Below are 18,124 nucleotides of genomic sequence, written 5' to 3'. Positions count from 1 at the left end.
TTTCTCGGCAACACCTTTCCATGGAGTAGATATTTGACTCACGGGAAGACCTGCACTGTACCTACCCGGCCGCGCCCCGGAGAGCCACCGCTCCCGAGGACTATCGTGGAGGCAGGAACCAAGTTCCAACGCCACCCTCACAATTTCCCACTCCTACCTGACCACCCACTTACGATCGATAATAGTGGACCGCCGGTTGCACTCGTTGGCAAGTAATTATGACCTCTCCACTAAACTATGGCCTATAAATGCAGGAAGTTTGGAGAAGAAGGGGGTTGGAAAAAATGGCGCGCAGTAAAGAGAGTGTATGAAAAGAGTGAGTAAAAAGAGAAGGTGACTCAGACCCACGAGGAAAAAGAAAGGGCCTTAGGTCTCAGCGAGAGGAACGACCAGTGTTGGAAATCCAAACCCACTATACAAGTAAGTTGTGAGCCAACTTGAGGCCCAGTCCGACGGGTTTCGGTATCGGGCGCGCACATCTTCTATTTTTGACATCATCTGCTTTAGAGGGGCAGTTCATACTGTGATTGATGATAGGAATTTATATGGTGAATGAGGTAGAAAATGGTTAGTCTCATCACTCTATTTTTTTATTTAGTGGCGTTAATGTTAAAATATGCTATATTTCCTCAAGTTTCGTCTAGTTTGATGATAGATTTAAAGAAATTTCTGCAGTTACAGATTTTCATATGGAAATTTCATTGATGTATGCCTAATAGGTAATTAACCTGGGTGTCTGTCTGTATGGATTTCTGTAAGAACTTTCAGTGAGGGTGTATTGCTCAAAAGACTTTACATTCATTTTTAATTGCTACCTACAACATTATGGTACATAGTAATGCATTTAACAAGAAACGACCCACTTAAGGCAAGGATAGGAAAAACTAAACAGTCAAACAAAGTATCTAAAAGCTGAACTAGAGATGACCCAATAGCAACTTCTCATTTAACAAGCGGCAGTAAAAAAAAAAAAAAAAAAAAAAAGTCCAACGCAAGACCCGACCCGAGACCGAAAAACTGACCCAGTTACACACCCAATTTTTCGTGTTGGGTCGGGTTTCAGGCAGAGAAATCCAATTTATATTGGGTCGGGTTTCGGGTCACAGTAAACCAACCCGACCCGACCTAATATCAGTCCTACGAACTACTCCTACTGCACCTACTGCACGCAACGTGAGAAAGAGACGAAGACTTTTAATATAAAAAAAAAAAAAACACACTGAAAGGGGGAAAAAAAGTCTATTTTATAATGAGTGCGGTTTTGCCTAACGAAAAAAAAAATTAAAAAAAAAAAAAAAGGAGTCCAGTCAGCAATAGCATTAATAGTGGTATTTTGACCAGATGAAGCATCATTGTGCGGGATGGTAGCTGAAGAGTGTTGACCAGGAGCATCATTCTGACGAAGGGATGGAGCGGTAGATGATTCCTCATTTAGTATTTTCAAAATGTTCTCAACGATTTCCTCTATAAACTCTGACTCTAGCCTGCAATTGGAAGTGTAACCACAGTTATATTTTTATAAGAATAGAAGTTCGTGAACCAACAGATTATACAATAAGAGGAAATGAGCCATGAAAATAGAATGAAATGCAAAAATCTTATTGGTTATTCATTGAAATTTAATTGATTAACAGTATTTCCATGGCAATGAACGAACTAATTCAAAGTAACAGCTATAGATAATAACTATTTAAAAAAATAAAATGATTTGATTGTAGTTTTACAATTTCTTAATATATTATGAAAACCCAATTAATTAAATATTCAAGACATTTAAGTATATTTATTTTCTTGGTAGTGTTTTTACTTTTTATGTAAAATAGCAAATTAAATTATATTTTAATTAAAATTTAATATACATACAAAGGTAATATGTTTGTTTTAAAATTTGATAATATCAAAATATAGAAAAATCATGATAAATTAAAAATTAAAAAAAAATTCAAGATTATAATATCAATATGAAAATATAGATGTTTACAATATAAATAGTAAAAAACATAAAACTAAAAAATATTGGCTTTGAATTGAAAAGGAAATCAACTACTATAGAATCAAGCATTCTCATCATCCAAACTCATTCACAACAATTTGTGATTAGAAGCAGTACGTGTTATCCAAGTGGTGAACTTGTATTGCTAGAAATCAGAGCACCCCATCCCCAATCGCAACCCCTCTATCCAATCGGACCCATACTCCATGATCATCCAATCTATTGTTGCATCAGATAAAAGGCAGCCCTACAATACCTAAGTCTCTGAATCCACACCACTCTAGAATGTCTAGAAACTATTCTAGTTATCTTTCCAATCAATCCATATCCACCCTTGCTTGTCCCCTCGCCATTGTAATTTTGTTAAAATCTTCGATTCAAACCCATGGGGGATTTATTGTTGACCGAGGTTAAGAGCAACGCCTAGGATTTTCTTAGTTTGTAGTTTTAGGGACTCTGTAAAATCTAGTGGAACGCCAGTGTTATCAACTCCCAAGCTATGTCAATGTGATTCTGAGTGAAGCTTCTTATTGAGAGATTGAATTCATTTTTCCAGAAAATGAGCCAAGCTATCACCTCTATTTCTACATGGAACAACAAACATGTTTGCATATTGCACCCTACACCGAACTCTTTCAAGATAAGTAATTTGACCTCGTCACCATCAAGAATACAATCAAGGGATCTTTATTTCTCACTATATATCCTTATGAGCTCATGAACTGTACGTGGGTTCTAAGCCCATGGCAATTCTAGCTTAGGCAATTCATGGATGCCTATAGGACTAGAAATTAGCCAACCATCACATATAAATCTCCAATATTTTTTTGAGCCTTCACGCAATGCTACTCTTCTCTTTGCAATCTGTCCATCTTTTGCTACAATAGGAGACCATTTTTGCTCAAAATCATCCATCACTACCTTGCTGCCAATATCTTTATACAAACACACCACGCTCCAAGTTATATGTAATCAGGCAAATCCTTCTCCTTCCTACAATACCACACGAAGAGAAACAATTCCCACCCAAGCACCCACTAAGGAGGAACATTGGTTCTATGGAAGCCTATGGTTTGGTGCTAACAACACCTAATCTAGAGAGAAACTCATCCTGTGATGCCATTTTATCAATTTGGTAAGTTTCCTCAAAAAAGAAAAAAAAAACAATTTGGTAATAAAAAAAATAGAGAATGATAATCGTTAATAATGTATTTGTACTTAAAATTGTACAAAAGTAAAAAAACTAGTAAGTAATCATGTCTAAATATGAAATATGATAATTATGATAGTTATTAATAGGTATTTGTTATGATTTTGTTTGTATATAAAACTATAAATTCATGCATTAGGAATTTTTTATTATGATGTTTCTATATGAAAATAAGGCTATCCAACTACCCAAAAAACCGACCAAACCTGAGCCAACTACCGCTTGACCTGACTACTCTGGGAAGTTAGTTGCGGATCTCTTCCCCCAAAACCCGAAAAATCAGAACCGAACAATTGAACAAGAGTTTTCTAGTGAGATTTGCCAAACCTGGCAAGACGTTATCAAATCCAGCGAAATCTCATTGGTTTTTTTAGCCAATTTTTGCCTCTATGACATGGACCAAAGAGACTACCACCCATTGAAGGCCCGATCCGATCAATCTCTTCAATTGGTGACGAGTTGAAATATCCTCTACCCAATTAGCTTGGGTTGGGTACAAATTGAGCCCAAACCTAATCCGACCTAACTCATGGACAACTCTATATGAAACTATATATTCTATGTTTAAAAATATATGATAGAATTTAAATTTAATATATACATATATATATATATATACATATTAAAATAATGATGTGAAAAATTATGAGGCCTCCAAAACTAATGAGACAAAATTTCAAAAGGTTAACCAAAAGTATATTGCTAATTAGAAATCCATGCAATTCACAAGAAAGTTTAATTAACATAACAAAATTTTTAGAATATTTTATTTTATTTTTGTCTAAATATGAAATTTAATAATTATGGTAGTTATTAATAGACATTTATTATAATTCTTTTTGAAGTTTATTAATAGACATTTATTATAAATTTGTCACGAAAGAGTTCAACATTATACAAGTATAAATTGTAAAGTCTTAAAAGCATATATAACACAGTATTATTATGACAAACAAAAATCAAATAAATTTAGTTTTTTATATATCATAGACTATAGACATATATTAAATAAAAAAAAATCATATATGTACGTATTATATTACCGATTTGGTTTCAAATGAAAGCCTGCAAAGTTTGCGGCCTCTTCAAAATTTCCCTTTTGTTCTCGCATCTCTGATGGAGACACGTCATAGAAAATAGGAAACACCCTTTGATTTAGCACCCTATTGCATTCCATGATTTTCGCCAGCTCATCTAGGCACCGATCTGAAGTAGCATAGCTTTTCCAGGACACCACAACTGCCATCCTTGATGTTTCAATAGCCTTCATCAGTTCAGTCCGATTAAATTCCCCTCTACACGCACAAATCTTTTTACGACCTAAAGCGGCAAAGAGATGGCAGGTAAAGCTTGTGCGGGTATCTTCCCCACAAAAACTAACGAAGACCTCATATTCATACCTCAATGTTGAGGTCGATAAGGATGGAGCAAAGGAAGGAGTCATGATTGTAAAGATAAAGACCTAATGGAGGTAAAAAACAGTGCGCTGGCCTAACTCAAGGGCAAACAAGAAAGAACTAGTTGTTTCTTTAGGATTTCTCTTCTTCTTCTTCTCCTCTCTCTCTGGTTTTTAGCTTTCTCTCTCTTTCTTTTTTTTTTTGGGTCTTGTGCAAGAAAGTACGGTGTATTACGTTGAATGACTCGTGCACGTGGTAGCAATCATATGGCAATATGACTTTTATGATGAAGGAAGATACTCGGAAATTGGCATCATGAAAACACGAAGGACTGTTTATCTAAGAAAAAACACAAGGATTGGGTCTAGTTTTCTAGTTTTCTACTACCCATTTGTTTTGTTTTTCCATACATTTACAAAAAGCAACTTTAGGAAAAAGTATTCTAATAGTATATTCAGGAGAGAAATTTGAATTTGGAATGTCTTAAAAATACCAAGCTACCAACTAGTTTATTTGGAGCATAAACAAGAGCGTTTTTTTTTTTTTAATTAAAAAAAAAAAAATCAAATGTAGTTATGATGTTTACCGATTTGGTTCCAAATGCAAGCCTGCCAAGTTTGCGGCCTCCGTCAGTGCAGCTTTCCAACTGTTCATGTTGTCTTCAGGGCCATTTGGGAGCTCGGCAAAGTTGCCCTTCTGTTCTAGCACCTCGGGTTGAGACACATGGTAGAAAATAGGGAGCACCCTTTGATTGAACACCCTTTTGCATTCCATGATCTTCACCAATTCATCCAAGCACCAATCAGAAGTAGCATACTTTTTTGAGAACACCACAACTGCAATCCTTGATGTCTCAATTGCCTTTAACAACTCAGGCCCAATCTTTTCCCCTCTAGGGAGGTTTATGTCATCTTTATAGGCATGAATCGTTTTGCGGTCTAGAGCGGCAAAGAGATGGCTGGTGAATCCTGTGCGGTTATCTGCCCCACGAAAACTAACGAAAACCTCATATTCATGTGTCAATTACGCGCTCCATGCATGCGATGAGACTCTCTTTTTTTAGGTTTAGTATTTTAATTTTTTACTTATTTTAATTTGAGATTTACATTTTTTTTTCACAAAAATGCAAGTTTATAACCACTAATATGGCCAAAAAAATAAGGCTAGCTCTAAAAATGAACCAAAATAACATTGAAATATGTTTAGTTTTTTTTTTTGGGTGGGATTTTTTTAAAGAAGGTGGGGTAGTCTTTTTTTTTTTTTTTTTTTTAACAGAACTTAGGATAGGTGTTTTTGTAATAGAAAACGGTAGGGTGGTTTTTTTTTTAGAAGGTGGGATGGTTTTTTTAGGAGAAAGCGGGATTGTAGAGAATTTTTTTTTTTTTTTTGTTGATTTACGGTTTTAACTCTATTTCTTGTTTTTTAGGAATTTATATCAGCGTAGAAGTATGAATTTATTATTTTTGTCAATTTATTATTTTAACCCATTTTTAAGTTTTAGGTTAATTAATTTAGAGGTATTTTTGACAATAAAAAATAATAATAACTAATTTCCTGAATCATCTTAATATATACAGATTAATATATACAGATATAGAAGAATATATAAATACAACTTTATTCCATTTACAATTCTCAAAAAAAAAAAAAAAAAATTCCATTTACTATTCCACGATGAAAAAAAAAAAAAATAAATAAAAGCTTTTTCCTTCTTTTGTGAAAGTAGGACCTAACTCTTCCGGTTTTCACGCCATATGCTAGCTAGTTGCTACCACGTGCAAGAAGTAAAAATTCACACTAAATTGGAAAACTTGCACAAGACTGAAAAAAGAGGAAGAGAAAGAACTTGGAAACCAAAAAAGAAGAAGAGAGAAATCCAAAAAAAAAGACAACCAGTTTTTGCTGCTTTGCTGTTTGAGTTTTGGCCGGCGCAAGTGTATTACCCCAATTCGGTCTGTTTGTTGCAACCATGGCTCCTTCCTTTGCTCCATCCTCATCAACCCCAAAATTGACACATGAATATGAGGTTTTCGTTAGTTTTCGTGGGGCAGATAACCGCACAGGATTCACCAGCCATCTCTTTGCCGCTCTAGACCGCAAAACGATTCATGCCTATAAAGATGACATAAACCTCCCTAGAGGGGAAAAGATTGGGCCTGAGTTGTTAAAGGCAATTGAGACATCAAGGATTGCAGTTGTGGTGTTCTCAAAAAAGTATGCTACTTCTGATTGGTGCTTGGATGAATTGGTGAAGATCATGGAATGCAAAAGGGTGTTCAATCAAAGGGTGCTCCCTATTTTCTACCATGTGTCTCAACCCGAGGTGCTAGAACAGAAGGGCAACTTTGCCGAGCTCCCAAATGGCCCTGAAGACAACATGAACAGTTGGAAAGCTGCACTGACGGAGGCCGCAAACTTGGCAGGCTTGCATTTGGAACCAAATCGGTAAACATCATAACTACATTTGATTTTTTTTTTTTTAATTAAAAAAAAAAAAACGCTCTTGTTTATGCTCCAAATAAACTAGTTGGTAGCTTGGTATTTTTAAGACATTCCAAATTCAAATTTCTCTCCTGAATATACTATTAGAATACTTTTTCCTAAAGTTGCTTTTTGTAAATGTATGGAAAAACAAAACAAATGGGTAGTAGAAAACTAGAAAACTAGACCCAATCCTTGTGTTTTTTCTTAGATAAACAGTCCTTCGTGTTTTCATGATGCCAATTTCCGAGTATCTTCCTTCATCATAAAAGTCATATTGCCATATGATTGCTACCACGTGCACGAGTCATTCAACGTAATACACCGTACTTTCTTGCACAAGACCCAAAAAAAAAAAGAAAGAGAGAGAAAGCTAAAAACCAGAGAGAGAGGAGAAGAAGAAGAAGAGAAATCCTAAAGAAACAACTAGTTCTTTCTTGTTTGCCCTTGAGTTAGGCCAGCGCACTGTTTTTTACCTCCATTAGGTCTTTATCTTTACAATCATGACTCCTTCCTTTGCTCCATCCTTATCGACCTCAACATTGAGGTATGAATATGAGGTCTTCGTTAGTTTTTGTGGGGAAGATACCCGCACAAGCTTTACCTGCCATCTCTTTGCCGCTTTAGGTCGTAAAAAGATTTGTGCGTGTAGAGGGGAATTTAATCGGACTGAACTGATGAAGGCTATTGAAACATCANGGGTATTTCTTTTCTCTCTCTTATATGCTCATGCATGGTATGCTTAAAAGAAAAATATGCAAATAAAAATAAAAGCAAAAAGAATCAAAATACTTTATATATGATTGCAAGCGTGTCTTCTAGGAGATGTGAGAGTTATAGGATATACCTTAAAGGTGATAGTCCCCATTAAGCAGTTATGATTGTGTGTGAGTTAAAGTGATTTTCTTATATCTCAAATCGTCATAACATGTAGACACTTATGCAATCTTGCGATGTTTTTTCACACATAGCACGCAAATTCTTCACTACTTTTGATACATGTGAAGGTACAATATAATTTGGCTATCACAAGAGATTCATGTGTTAATGTATGCTCACTAAACTGTCTTAACTTATTTTTGAAATATAAAATTGATTAGACTTGTTTAGTGTGTATATGTGTTTTGGATCTAAATGCTTGACATTTTTCTTGTTGAGGGATGTTTTTAAGAGCTTAAAATGTTGATTGGATCTTTGGTTGAGTAGCATGCTTGATTGCATTCATTTTTGTGTTTTTCTCTTCTTTGAAAAATTGTTTTTGCACATCTCGACAGCTTCTCGATACCTCTCAACAGCTAGGCTATCTATCGAGCCTCTTGATCTTCCTTTCTCAGCAGCAGTTAACGCAATCTCCATTCATCGAAGTTTTTGCGAATTTATCTCGATAGCTTCTCGACAGCTTCTCAATCCATCGAGAAAGTTTATGTCTACTCGATAGATGCTTGATAGCTTCTCGATCCATCGAGGTCACTTTGCTGTGGACAGCTCTCGATAGCACCTAGACAGCTTCTTCTGTCGAGATTTAGTGCTCGATAGCTTCTCGACACCTCTCGATCCATTGAGCTTCGTGTTTCTTTATATAGCTCAGCATGATTTTTTCTCTCATTTTCTCATATCTCTCTTGACAAAATTTGACCCTTTACCTCCCCAAACACTTTTCTCTCTCTCTAAACCTCAAACCCAGTTGATCTTCGGCCTAGATTGATCTTCCTTTCACTAGTACGATATTGTTTTCTCTCTTTTTCATGCATTTCATTCATATAGACTTAGGTTTTTGGGTTTTTTTTTTTTTTTATTTTGGGGTTTTTCAAAATTGATAAGGTTTTTGCAATATTTTTGGTTTGGGTTTTGTTTAAATGATCCTATATGTTCATGCATTGCATAAATTTTGTATTTTAACAATGTTTCATGCATTACAGATGTATGTTTACTATGTTGAAATCATGTGTGCTGGTAGGATTGGATTGGGCTGAGCCCATGATGTCTTTATTGTTGCATGTCACATGTTCATGCATTTTTCATGCATATATACCATTCTTTTTCTTCTTATTGATATTGTGTTTGGTACTCTTTTGCTTGTCTCTCTCCCTTTCTCTTTCTTTCGGTCAGTTTGCTCATGGCACCAAAGAAAAGCAAGTCTACTCTATCCCGAGACCCTTTTCGTTCCGGGGCATCTTCTTCTGATCCTACTCCTTCTTTTGCTTGGTTCCGTGATGATAAAGCCCGTCAGGACTTTTCGGAGAACTTTTCATGACGTGGCAATCATTCAGAACGTCAAGTCGTCCTTTCGAACTTTTTCGATACTGACCTTCCCACTATCATCTACAGTAAGGGTTGGGAGTCCCTTTGTGACATCTCGGTCATTTGTCTCTTCATAATCATACATGAGTTTTACTCCAATATGCACGAATTTGATTACTTTGTACCTCATTTCTCCACTCGCGTTCGAGGTACGCATAGTGTATTTACTCCAGATCTTATATTTGAGGTTGTTATTACATTCTTCCACCTATCTCTTCATGTGTTGTTTCTTTTCTTTCTTTATGTACATGCTTCTTATTAATTATATGCAATCTTTTATATTTCATTTCACACTAAGATGCTGTGATGAGTTTTGTTTAAAGTGTTTCAAAAATACAGGTTGTCAAAGTCTTTTTTTACCATGAACTCTCTTCTTGCAAAGTTTTTTAAGAGTTTGTGTTAGGATAAATTTTATTGTATTAAACACGTGAGTATGTGCTAAGTAATTTATGACTTCTCTCATATGTTTATTTGTTTGTTGTATTTTTTTCATAGATTGTCAAAATGGGAGATTGTTAAGATATATGTGAATCATGTTAAGAACATATGTCATTTAAAATTGGCTAACCTTTTGACAAAACACACTTTACTTGTAATTTGGTAGATCTAGGATGTGTTTAATATTTCAAGAAACAAGAGTTCAAAGTACTATATTTTATAGCTCGACAGCTATCTCGATAGATAGAATCTATTGAGGTTTCAAAGGCAAATTTAGCCCGATACTTGACAGCTGCTTGACAGATAACCTATCTATTAAGATTTACGAAAATCAATTTTTCAGATTTAATTTTACACATATCCGTGTATACTTATTTAAGCTTTCTTTTCTCACAACCCTAAACATATATAAGGATTATTTTAAGGGTCATATCAAATGATGCAAATGGATGAAACTTGATGCAAAGGTTTTGTTCAATCATATTGTGACTTGAGATATATGCCCTAGTTCATATTTTTCTTGAAGAAGCTGCTGCATTTGTACGCCATAGGGTTTTGTAACCAAGGAGTTTCATGATCTTTATCGTGTTAATGAACTGATAAACTTTGCTGCCAACATCCTTCTCAAGTTAGTGGTTAGTTATGTATTTGGATCCGTGCATCAATTGGTTAGTCACGTACTAGGAGTCGTGCATTGAAAAGAAAAGATTGTCACTACAGAACAAGTCCAATTGTGTACTGGGGTAAGGGTTCAATTGTAGGTTAGTATAAGGTACTGGGGTTCCTTTACTTATAACCGCTTGTTGTGATAATAGTGAATTCTCGAAAGTGGTGACCTTAAATTTACCTATTGAGGTTTTTGCCTTGTAGGTTTTCTCCATTTGTAAACAAATTACCATGTCAACTTTATTTTCCACTGCATTTAACTTAGTTGGTGATTTGTTTGTACTACCACACATATTGCATGTTAATTAACTTAATTAATTCACTTGACTAATTAATTGATTAATTTATTATAAGAGGTCAATACATTCTTGGCCTATCACAAGTGGAGGATGACAGGGTTCTATGGAAACCTAGAAACAAGCTTAAGGAGAGAATCATGGAATTTGCTTCGATATGTCAATGCCTAGTACCAAATGCCATGGGCATGTTTGGGAGATTTCAATGAAATTTTATTGGCAACAGAGAAAGTAGTAGGTCTTGAAAGATCCCAGCAACAAATGGAGGGTTTTAGGGAGGCTATAAATATTTGTGGTTTCCAAGACTTGGGGTTTGAAGGGCCAGATTTTACTTGGTGCAACCAAAGACCTAGGAGGCAAAGAATCCAACTAAGATTGTACAAAGTATTAGCTATAGTGGACTGAATAGAGCATTATCGAAACTCTAGAGTGATCCACATTGTAGAGTCGACTTTAGACCATTGTGCCATTTTCTTGACAGACCAACAAAATCCACCCATACATAGGAAGAGAAGATTCCACTTTGAAGCTGCTTGGACTAAGGATGAAAAATGCAAGGAAGTTATCCAAGATATGTGGACAAATTTCTCAAGTATACAATCAACTATTGGGCTAGTTGAAGGTCTAAAAGAATGTGCAGCTAGTTTAACTAGATGGAGTCAAATAGATGTTGGCTATTATCCTCAAAAAATTCAAGAGAAAAGGAAGACCCGCCAAATTTTGGTTCAAGAAGACAAGGATGGTACATTGCTAAAGCTCACACAAACGATCTTGGAAAAATCCCAACAAAGGAGTATTATTGCCAATGGTGTTAGACAACAATGAGTTGTGAGGTTCCCATCGAGGATAAAAGAAGTGCGAGGTTGACATATGAAGGCCCATAGATGATACACTAGTAAAGAGAAAAGCTCATTAGGCAAAGGGGAGCAAAGAGAACTTGTTAATGGCCCATAGAGATGTCTTGAAACTCATAGAGAGGCAGAGACTCACACGTGAATGAGAGATTGTTAAGTTACACGTGTAAGTAAAGTCCCACATTGAATAATGATGAAAAGAATAAGTAGTTAATATAACATAATTAAACACATATCTATTGGGCTTAGGTCTTTTGGGTTAAAGTATTGTCTCTATCTGTTATATTAATTATTCAAAAAAGCTCTTCGAAGTGTTTATCTCCCAAACAAAAAGTGTTGAGCACAAACCTATTGAGTTTAGGTTTTTTGAGTTAAAGTATTGTCTCTATCTGTTGTAATAATTATTCAAGGAAGCTTTCCAATGGTCAAAACTCTTATATCTAATTATTTTTATAAATAAAAAATTTTCTTAAAGTAGAACAGATATATATATATATATATATATTTAATTTAAGGTGTTCTTAATTTTTGATTGAAGGCTGGGAAAATGGGTGAGAAATGGGTAGGGGGGCCGGCTGTGTGATGTTGGGGGGCCTAGTTATTTTTTCTTCCTAGTCTAATGGGAAAAAAAAAAAATTTTGCAGGGGCCACGGCCCCCCCAAGCCACTATGTGGCTCCGCCCCTGGCTATAGCTATGCCTAGTTGTTGACAAATTGATATAATTCTTCCATCTGTTATCGGCATTGCTGTGACTTGAGAGTAGAAGTGTGAAAGGGAAATGAGGTGTTAGGGAAATGTGCTCGAGACTTGATAAAGGAAAGTGCAAAGCAAATAAAAAGGGTTCAATCCGCAGGTAATCGTTTTGTGTGTCCTGCACAATAGTCAGCCCGTGGGTCCCACAAAAAGGTAAGTTTTTTTTTTTTTTTTTTTTTTGGAGCTTTTAGGCCAAAAACAAGAGTGGGTTTAGTTGCCAAACAGGATAGGAGTGTTTTGGAAATTTCTAATTTATGAGAAGTGAGTGATACGGTGATGAGATTTGAGTGATAAGTTACCTATCTCTCAGCAACCAGAAAGGCCTAAGGCCTCAAGAAGTTTTATGTATGTTGATTAGAGAGCCCTAATTAGTCTCATTCATTACCTTAGAATTATTTAGAATCTTTAGGGAGCAATAGATTTTTTTTTTTTTTGAGGAAGCTATAGAATTAATTAAGACTATCAATGAAGTATGTAATTGTTGTATTTCTAAGTAGAATTTCAAAGGCTCCACTGCCAAGGAGGCAAGGATGGTGGTGTATGGGCTGTTGGTCTACAAGGGAGATTGCTGAAGGTGTGGGTAAAATTGAAATAAAACTTATTATAGATAAATTATAGGCTAGTCTTATTATAGATCATAGAACCATATATTAGTTTTATTGATAAAAAAATAAAGGGTCATGTTAACAGGTAACCTTAGGGTAATGGTTAACAATCTATTTTAGGAAAATTTTGATATTACTTTTATGAGAAATAGAGAAAGTTGTCAAAACATTAATTATTTTTTCTTTTCTTTTCCCATAAAAATTTTTTTAAAATGAATTATTAACAATTGTCCTAAGATCATTCTTTACCATTTCCCAAAAAGAAAATAACGCTTATGTGCAAAATTGTGTAGGTTCCAATCCTAATGTGATATAACATGAGGAAGTCAACATATTTGGTTTTATATGATTATAGATTTTTTTTTTTTTTTTTGCATTAATAAAGCTTAATTATAGACCATAGTTTTTTTTTTTTTTGGTAAATCAGAGAATGATATTAAAGACTAAGGGGAAAATACATTTGCATTCACAGAGCGATCAAAAGTCACTCTAGAATTATCCAAATTTACTAAAAGCAGCACCTCAATAGGAGGGCTTAAAAACACAAAATAATCAACATTTAGCAAAGCACCACGTCCGTGCGAGCACATTCGCACACTTGTTCGCCTCTCTAAAGCAATGTTGGATCTTCACATGAGGGATGAGCTTCAGCCCTTCCTTGCAGTTCGCCAGAATTGGGTTGTTTGAACTAGAGGAGTCATTTGCTTTACCAAGAAGATCAACTAGCAACTGGGCATCCAACTCAACTATCACAGCCGGCAAATTGAGGGAAATGCATAGCTGAATGCCATCTTGAAGAGCCCACAACTCAGCTGCAACACTTGTAGCCCAGCCTATAGCTCTCGCAACCCTCTTATTCCACACCCCATTTGCATCTCTTATAAGGCCACCCCCCCCCCAGCCCGACCGGGGTTCCCCAAGGAGGACCCATCAGAATTTAGTTTAAACCAATTAACTGGGGGCTGCAACCACTTCACTTGGATAGTAGACTTTGTAGGTGCACTATGGACGTTTGCACCAACAAAGACATACTCCGTCGCCTTCGCCAAAACTTCAACCTTAAGATTTAGGGAGGGCCTAGCCTTTTGAAACACCACCCTATTTCTTCGGATCCAAAGGCACCACAACCCAATCGAAAAAATGATACTCCAATCAATTCCCAATGATCCATAGCAAGCCGCACTACACACATTCAATCTGAGCCAGTCCATAAAATTCGTCCCATAGAAGTAATTGGCTTGCATTGAAGGAGAGATAGATTCCTAAAAGGATTTTGCAAGGGTGAACGATCTCAATAAGTGATCAATGGTTTCCAGGTAATTGTTGCATAAAGGGCAAGTGTCAGAATCAAGGATGCCTCTCTTTGCAAGAACAGCTCGCACTGGGATACTCTCATGACAGCACTGCCATATGAAACATTTAATCTTGGGTATAGCATTTGCTTTCCAAACCCAAGCTCCTCTAAATTGCCCACTGTCTAGATTGTCCATTTTGGAGCAGGCTATGTGGTACGCATCCTTGGAATCAAAATCTCCATTTGGGGAGGAGATCCAAGCCATCCGGTCCTCAATGTTGGCAAGCCGAGGTATAGGCGCAGCTTTAATGTCCATAAGAATGTGCCTCGGAATGGGAAAGGAGCATTTAGACCAATCCCACCCTGCGGTGGAGACCATATCCTTAATACGAAGATATTCTTCCTCCCGTTGAAGCGGACCATGCACAAGACTTCTAAGAGTGCCTTTATCCAACCACTTATCAAACCAGAAAAAAAAGGTTGCTATTTCTGCCAGCTACCCACTTTGATCCTTCTGTAAACACTTCGTGCCCCTTAGACAGAGCACTCCAAACTTTAGAGCAAGCACGCCTAGAGAAATTCCTTGTTGAGGACCTTCTTCGCAAATACTTTTGGCTGAGCACCCGCGCCCATAAAGACTCCTTTTCCTTGTGAAGGCGCCAATTAAGTTTGGCAAGAAGGACCTTATTTTTCTCACTTGCAGCTAATAAACCCAACCCGCCCTTCTTCTTTGGTTTGGTATTTTTTTCCAACTAATGAGATGGTGTTTTTTCTTTGTTTCGGAATCGCCCCATAGAAAATTTCGGCTAAGCCTATCCACTGCTTTGGAGATTTTTAGTGGGATATCCACACATTGCATGATGTAATTAGGGATTGCCGAGGTTACAGATTGAGTAAGGACCATTCTCCCAGCAAAAGAAAGCAGATGGGCTTTCCATCCAACAATACGACTCTGAACTTGCTCAAGGATGAAGCCATAATCCTGATTAATACCCGTATGCTTTAATGGGAAACCCAAATACTTCCCTAGATTAGGGGTAGACCGAAAACCCAAGGTGTCACTGAACCTTTCCCTCTTATAGGCGAGGATATTTAGAGAAAAGAAAACTCTGGATTTTTGGCTACTCACCTTCTACCCCGACATATCACAAAAAGAATCCAGTACATCTCGAATTGCCGCATAATTCTTATGATCTGCTTTTGCAAACAATACAAGGTCATCAGCAAAAAAGAGAGGGGCGAAAGCGATACCTCCTTGAGAAGCTCGAATTGGATTCCAGAGCTTATCTTCACATTCATTTGTAATCAGGGCTCTCAGCACCTCCATACAGAGAATAAAAATATACGACGAGAGAGGGTCCCCCTGTCTTATACCCCTTGAAGGAAGGAAACGACCATAGTTATGATCTATATTTTTATTTGTTTTTTGTTTTTTGTTTTCTTGACAACTTTGTTGTGCTAGTTTTTATAAACTATATACTAGCTTGTTGAATTTAATTGATAGTTGCACCATTGATAATATTTTATGGTTTTTTTTAATAAACTACATTAACTTTTCGTTAGTTTGGAAGTAAGAATTTGAGTTTATATCAAAACACAATCTACATGACTATGTTTTTGAATGTGCTTATTAATTACTTGAGTAATACCAATTGTAATTATGTGATAAGTTTTGATTATCATGATATAACATTAACCTACTTAAAAGAATGAGAAATTTAAATAATAAATTTGATAATTAAAAATTTTAGTTTTACCGAAAGAAATTAGAAAAAAATAATGCATAATAACTAAAGTTAGAAGGATATGGACCACTTCAAAAAAGTAATTAAGTGAGGAAAAATTAAGTGTGACATTGGTGTTACTAGTGGGCTGGGTTGGTTTCAAATCAAAGCAAGGATATCCAACAAGTTGAGGCAAACGAATCCATTAATGCAAATAGTTTAGAACAGAAAGTTAAGTTATTAGGGACCTGGAGAATTGACAAGTCCAACTAATGTGACAATTGGTTGGGTCCTCTAAAAGCCCATTTTAGTGGCCAAATTTTGGGCCCTAGGCAATTCTTATGAAGAAGAAGAAGGAGGTGATGGGCCCATAAGCTAAACCCGAAGGGCCAAGCATATTGGATATATCCTAAAATTCCGAATACTTTATCCTTAAGGAATCCGAACAGGAAACGGTGCCGTTTGACATTAATTGTGATTTGTGTGAGTCAGTCTCATCAACAAACATTAATGTTGCGTGTCCATTTCTCCTTAATTCACAAAAATACAAAGCATTTCACTCTCTGTCTTTGTCTCAGACTTTGACTCTCTGTCATTTTTGGCCCAATCTCCAAGCAAACCCACTTGCATTGTAATACCCAGTAACAGTTAACCCACTTGCTCCTCTCTCATACGTCTCTCTTCCATTGCTAATTTTTCGTTTTTCCCACCTTTACTTTGTTTCATATCTTTAGTACAGTGAAGAGCTCTCTGTTTTTTCTCATACACTGTTAAAAAAAGGAAAAAAAAAATAAAATACAAGGAATTATGGCTTCCTCTTTAGGATTTCTACTTGCTATTACTTTATTCCAGGCAAGAATTTCATCTCCCTTCTCTTTGTTGCTATTTTTATTTTTTGTTTATGGATGGCTGTTTGTTTGATAATTTAGACTGTATGTTTTGCTTTACTTTTCCTAAAGAAAAGAATTTTGATGAAAGAACAGCTCTAGGATTCTTTGAACTTTAATGGGTTTAACAGGAAGTATTGGATAAAGGGTTGGTTCTTTAATTTTTGTTTGATTTTTTTCATTTTGATCATCTGGGGTGGCTGAATTCTTTGATGGGTTAGCTTAGTTGTTATTTATTTATTTATTGTTTAATTTTTGTTAAGAAGAGTGTTTGATTATAGTGTATGCCTTGTTGAATTGAAAGTTTGAAACTTTGCTAATTATTGTGATGTGAATGTACTTGAAGAAAATGGAGAACCATTTGTGTGATTGGATAATGGCTAATGGTTGATCATGTAGTAATGCTTTCACGATCTAATGCACTTAGTTTTGAAATTTCTGCTTAATGTGTTATAGTGCATAATGTAGCTGGCTTATGTTGTATAATTAAAAATTGTTATTAAGTGGTTAATTTTTGTTCTCCTAGGTGATTTTGTTTACTTCTTTGCTGAGTGCTGAGAAGCTGGATACGGGTGTTCTCTCGATTTTGGAAGTAAAATCTGGGTAAGGCAACTTTAATCAGAAGCTAATATTTATAAGATATTTCTGTGTAACTGCCGAGTTTGACTTTAAGTTTGAAATAGCCTCCTTGTTCTCTTATACAAGAATAACATTGTTCTGGTCTGGTGGTCAGGGAAAGACATTCTGAAGAATACTGTGCAATGTATGATATATGTGGAGAACGCAGTGATGGGAAAGTTTTGAACTGTCCTTATGGCTCCCCATCTGTGAAGGTATATAATATAACTCCTAGCTAGTCCATGGGACATCCTCATCAGGAGTGAGGAATCTCTTTTCCTCGTTATTTTCCTTGAAAGTAATTTCTAACTTATACATATGAATATATGATATGCTTCATTCATGGATGTAACAACTCATTTCTATGCTTGCAGCCTGATGAGTTGCTTTCTGCCAAAATTCAAAGCTTGTGTCCAACGATAAGTGGAAATGTGTGTTGTACAGAGACCCAGTTTGACACACTGCGGGCACAAGTTCAACAAGTAAGACCTCACCACAGAAAAACATGTACACACACACATGGATGTATGTATATGTATATATTAAATTGATATGAAATTGAATTTGATTATTGATATACATTATTGTATATTTGTAAGTACAATGA

At 35.9% G+C, this 18,124-nt stretch overlaps 2 protein-coding genes across 2 annotated transcripts; both read left to right on the top strand.

Annotated features, from left to right (window-relative positions):
• Positions 1-6,569: 6,569 nt before the first annotated feature.
• LOC112012861 (disease resistance protein RPV1-like) lies at positions 6,570-7,049 on the top strand. Its single transcript, XM_065781674.1, has one exon. It carries the CDS (start codon positions 6,570-6,572, stop codon positions 7,047-7,049), a length of 480 nt encoding a protein of 159 aa, XP_065637746.1.
• A 9,474-nt stretch (positions 7,050-16,523) lies between these two features.
• On the top strand, positions 16,524-18,124 carry LOC136070975 (uncharacterized). Its single transcript, XM_065781673.1, has 5 exons — positions 16,524-16,864; positions 17,426-17,502; positions 17,633-17,732; positions 17,892-18,024; positions 18,117-18,124. Exons 1-5 carry the CDS (start codon positions 16,820-16,822, stop codon positions 18,122-18,124), a joined length of 363 nt encoding a protein of 120 aa, XP_065637745.1. The 5' UTR covers positions 16,524-16,819.

This window comes from Quercus suber, unplaced genomic scaffold, assembly GCF_002906115.3.
Source record: "Quercus suber isolate HL8 unplaced genomic scaffold, Cork oak 2.0 scaffold_275, whole genome shotgun sequence".
Lineage (NCBI taxonomy): Eukaryota > Viridiplantae > Streptophyta > Magnoliopsida > Fagales > Fagaceae > Quercus > Quercus suber.
The sequence above is the reverse complement of the archived record's forward strand: the minus strand, read 5'-3'. Positions and strand labels throughout refer to the sequence as shown.

What these genes read in the sequence shown, in the direction of transcription:
- LOC112012861 (XM_065781674.1), top strand. Translation starts at nt 6,570, where the DNA reads ATGGCTCCTTCCTTTGCTCCATCCTCATCAACCCCAAAATTGACACAT.
- LOC136070975 (XM_065781673.1), top strand. Translation starts at nt 16,820, where the DNA reads ATGGCTTCCTCTTTAGGATTTCTACTTGCTATTACTTTATTCCAG. An exon ending in TTGCTATTACTTTATTCCAG is followed by an intron (nt 16,865 to 17,425) that starts GCAAGAATTTCA and finishes TTGTTCTCCTAG; the next exon opens with GTGATTTTGTTTACTTCTTT. An exon ending in ATTTTGGAAGTAAAATCTGG is followed by an intron (nt 17,503 to 17,632) that starts GTAAGGCAACTT and finishes TCTGGTGGTCAG; the next exon opens with GGAAAGACATTCTGAAGAAT.